Raw genomic sequence first — 4,923 nt, forward strand, 5'->3', positions numbered from 1 at the left:
CAGGAAGTAAGTGCGCAAGACTGTCCCAGATCTTATAAAAGCCAGAGCGCAGTGCCCTTAACACACACTATCGGCTTAGTGTATCCCATCATGCATCATGTTGTGTAAATAAATCGTGAGACTTTTTGCTCGTGAGAGGTCACGGAAACCTTTCTAATGGGTGTGAAATATTGATAATAATTCGATATTACATATAATTTGGTAGTAAAACAAAGAGTTGCATGTTTTATTGGTGCAAATGAGTAGTGGTGATAATTATTTTGTACAACATTTGCAACTGCTTTTTATCACTAGAAGCACCACAAAGTTAAATTGTGTCATCTGTTATAGGGACTACTGAACAGACATTTAGAAGTTGATTTTAAAATGCAAAGTATTGAAAATAAAAATAAAGCTCTGTAAACACTTGCATTTTTACAACACTCTACACTTCTACACACACTTGTGGTCTTCATGCTCACTTGAACACTTGGACCAAATACAGGAAATACGTCATAGAAGTAGTCAAGTGGTCAAGTGCAAAGACTGCAAGTGTGGGTATTTGGACAAAGCATCTGTGAGCAGCCCACACTATGGGACTGTCCACATTAATCCAATGATGGCCTGGTGTGGGCCAGACATGAGCCGGTTAATAAGAATTTTGTGGTCAGTTTTCCTCTGAGTGTTTTAGGTTTCCTTAAGTAAAGCCATGTGGTAAAGAGAGTTAGCAATAGCAAGAAGCAGTAGCCATCATGGCTCACCTGCTGAACACATGTATGTATGGCCTATGTTTGGATTGATGCTAAGAGTTAAGAAGGATGCTAAGAAGAACTCTTTATTGGTGAGGTTACCACATCATGGTCCAGTTTGAATATGGATTTAAAGTTCTTTAACTTCCATTAAGATCCAGTCTGGACTATTTTTTTATTGTTCCTGGCTAGGAAGAGTGGTGTGTTTTTATTACAAGAGGTTGGATTATTAATTTGCTATCAGCCAACTTCAGCTATGGACAGTGTTTGGCCATTGATGTAGGCTACTACAGATGAGACTTTTGCACACAATCTTACATTGCTTTGTTTTTTGTACTTTTGTGTATTTAAATTTTTGACTATGTTGCTGTATTAACCTGAATTTAATGTTTTATATTTTGTATTTAATAAATCCATTGATCTGAAATCCCTTTGACTACTGTACATTTTTGACAATACAGACATTAGTTATGTGGTGACTGCATCCATTTCGGATGTATTAGGGTTGCACAATTAATCGAATGGATGCCACAATTACGTAATCGTTCAATGCACTTCAGCTATGGACAGTGTTTGGCCATTGATGTAGGCTACTACAGATGAGACTTTCGCACACAATCTTACATTGCTTTGTTTTTTGTACTTTTGTGTATTTAAATTTTTGACTATATGTTGCTGTATTAACCTGAATTTAATGTTTTATATTTTGTATTTAATAAATCCATTGATCTGAAATCCCTTTGACTACTGTACATTTTTGACAATACAGACATTAGTTATGTGGTGACTGCATCCATTTCAGATGTATTAGGGTTGCACAATTAATCAAATGGATGCCACAATTACGTAATCGTTCAATGCAGCAATTAATCGTTCAAAGTCCACTTGTTATTCTGCACGCTTAAGATATGTTTTTTCTTTCTACATGTTATCTTAAGGGGTTTTCCATTGTTTTAGTTTTAGTATAACATTATAATACCATTCATATTTTTACTTTATTTATAATTTAAAGAAGAAACCAACCCAATGTATATTTGACATTTGAGGCTTAATACCGTTACTATAGAAAAGCACTAAAGGTTTTTCAGTTAGTGTTTTCAGCTTGCTTATTTTCATATAAAAATACGGCATGCAGTTGCATCAAACAATGGTATAAACATCATTCAATGTAAATTGTGGTAATCGTAATTAATAATCGCAATTACAATTTCAAGGGAATAATCGACAATTATGATTTTTGTCATAATCGTGCAGCCCTATGTATACTAACTGATTTTCCCAAAGACTTAAGTTATAGTAGCTGAAAAGTATTTAAAGTGAAACAGATGTATTGTTATAGATCAGGGGTGCATCTTGTTCCTGGAGATCTACTTTCCTACAGAGTTCAGTTCCAACCCTGATTAAACAAACCTGTCTGTAATTATCAAGTGCTCCTTCAGGGGCCCGTTCTTCGTACGTCGCTAACTCTGTTAGCTGGATTTGATTGTTGATGATTTGGCATGATCTTGGATTGTTTGGTTCTTCGAAGCTCATCCCGGAGTTTCTTTTTAAGCAGAATTGATACTTAAAATCTGTCCGCTACCACTGCTACTTTAGTACAAGAGTATCCTACTGATCCAGGGACAATAATTTAAAATAATAATCATTTAAAAATGTATTTAAAGATAATATAATAATGTTGTGTAGTCTTTAATACTATAGACAGTCAGTTTTACTCACTGAAATATTTATTTGTCATAAAATTATTACTTTACATTATCTGTATAGCATGTGTGTAAGACTCGAATACAATTATAGAGTCGTGCATTAATTTGAGTGATGACAGCTATTATGGGAGTAGGGCCCCAGATCCTAATTAGTTGGTTCAGATTGGCCCTGTTGTAGATTAATAGTGTGGGCTAAGTGAGGGCTGCCCGTGCAGGGCCAGAACTAAGGGGCCAACGTTTTGCCAATGAGCAAAATCTCAGAGGCCCTGCTCTGGCAGCCCGCTGGGGACTCTTAGGCTAGCCCTAAGTGGGCCCGTAAAGGGCCAGTGCAGGTTTGTTTGCAGGGTTCAGTCTACAGTATCACAAGATCCTTGTAAATGTCTTTACTGTCACTGCATCCATGCTGAATAAAAGTATTCATTTCTTTTTTTTTTTAACCTTACTGACCCCAAACTTTTGAACAGCAGTGTAAATAGAAGGCAGCTCACTAGATTTTAAAACAGACCCCTAGTCATGTCATGTCTCTTTTATGTGGTCAATTATTCAGCTGTATTTATATGTGAATGTGTTGTCATAAAAACACTTTATAATTGATAAGATGAGAAAGCCAAGGCATTACATGCAGGAATGAGCACAGGAGATTTGAGGACACGAGCTGAGAGAAAGCAAAGATAAGACGCCTCATTCATCTCTGACTCACAATTCCCAAGTTCCTCAATGAAGATCCATTAATAAACATCACACAAGGGAGAAGATGAAAACATACCAAACAAAAACAACACAGCATACAGCTAACACTTGTCTCAATCTCCCATAGTTCTCAGGGATGATTTCCGCCAGCCTCCCAATGATGTGGTGGTGGCAGCAGGAGAACCTGCTGTGCTGGAGTGCGTCCCTCCCAGGGGTCACCCCGAGCCTACCGTTTCCTGGAAGAGGAACAATGTTCGTGTCAATGACAAGGACGGCAGGATCTCTGTGAGTCAATAGCAGAAAGTGCAATGTTGGCACAGGAGTGATGATTAGGTTGTAGTGCAGCAGTGACATCACTCTACCCCTCTGCAACCAGCATCGATTGAAACATAAATCAGTGCACTGGATCACGTCCTGTTCTCCACCAACATTGACATCACTGCCAAAAGCAAATTGTCTAAATGAAAGGTGCACTTAGCATTAGTCTGTTTATGTTGTGCTGGTTACCAGTGTTGTTACAGCTAAATCTAAAACAGTTTTTGTTCTTTGAAAAAAAAAAAAATATATATATATATATAAAAATACTAGATGAAAAATGTTCATTTAAATAAGAAATGTTGCTTAAGTTTAAGTACTAAAATATCTAAAAAATAAATAAATAATAAAGTTAAGAAATATTTAAAAAACTAAAATAATCACAAATAAAAACAATCACAAAACAAAATGATGAAAATATGAAAATAACAGCTAAAAATAAAAGCTATAAATACTATAATAGTATATAAATAACAGAGCATGTGAGCGAAGCGGAGTGACGCTCCGCTACGTTTTCCGCTCTATGGACGCGCGCCGCTCAGTCGCTCTAACCGCACAAGCAAGCGCTCCGTTAATATTCCCTCTCACGCTCGCCGTAAACCAATTCCCGCTCAGATCCCGCTCCGACATAAAATTTCTCTAGTAGGCCTAATTGTTTACTGTTTGTAACGAAATTCTTGGATTATTGTCTAAAATTAAGCATGCTGATAAATAGCAATTATCATGTTTCAGAGCGAAATTCTTACATTCTTCTTAATTTTATTAATTGTAATGTATTAATTAACATTTATTAAATATATGAATCTAACCTTAGCAAACCTACCTAAAATGCAAAAACTGAAAAAGTGTATTTGATTTTCGTTAACTTTATTTCCATGAAAATAGCTGCAGTTGTTGTGCAATAGAACATTCAAAACAGGCTCATTAAAACACAAACGCACACACACACACGAGATGAAATGTGCGTAGATCTTTACAAAATACACCTGGATTATAAAGTCTGTGAAAAGCACACACAAGATAAAATGCACTTAAAGAACGCTTGGACTATGAACTGACATCAATGAAAGAGAAACACTTTCTAGTGTCAAGTTAAAATAAACCATAACTGTGGGGAACTGTAGTCCATTAAAACATCTCTTGATGTTTACTGGATTTTAGAATTTACTTTAAGAAACATTAGCTTGGACAAAGCGTCAAGCTTCAGCATTCGGTGTGCCTGAAAACACTCGCTCAGCGCTGGAAGAACCACTGGGGATGCTGAAGATTTTGCAGGTGACCTTGGCTAGTTGAGGGAGAGATCCAGCACTGGTTTTCCAAAATCCAAGTGGTGTAGGCTAATATCTTCTGTACTCCGACGTCAGCAGGTTTTATTATTTTTTTAATTAATTTATTATTATTTATTAATTTTAAGCAATAATGATTTTAATAAGTAATTACGAAATATAATAATTCGTTCCACGATTTAGGCCTACTATAGGGAA

General features: G+C 36.2%; 1 protein-coding gene across 1 annotated transcript in view; it reads left to right on the top strand.

The window, feature by feature from the left end:
• LOC107597576 (roundabout homolog 2-like) overlaps positions 1-4,923 on the top strand; it is a 63,432-nt gene that overhangs the window by 27,133 nt on the left and 31,376 nt on the right. The window contains exon 3 of the mRNA XM_016288708.1: positions 3,252-3,409. Within this exon, the coding sequence (XP_016144194.1) occupies positions 3,252-3,409 (158 nt within the window). The remainder of the gene's footprint in view (positions 1-3,251; positions 3,410-4,923) is intronic.

This window comes from Sinocyclocheilus grahami, unplaced genomic scaffold (assembly GCF_001515645.1).
Source record: "Sinocyclocheilus grahami isolate Dianchi unplaced genomic scaffold, SAMN03320097.WGS_v1.1 scaffold233.1, whole genome shotgun sequence".
NCBI lineage: Eukaryota > Metazoa > Chordata > Actinopteri > Cypriniformes > Cyprinidae > Sinocyclocheilus > Sinocyclocheilus grahami.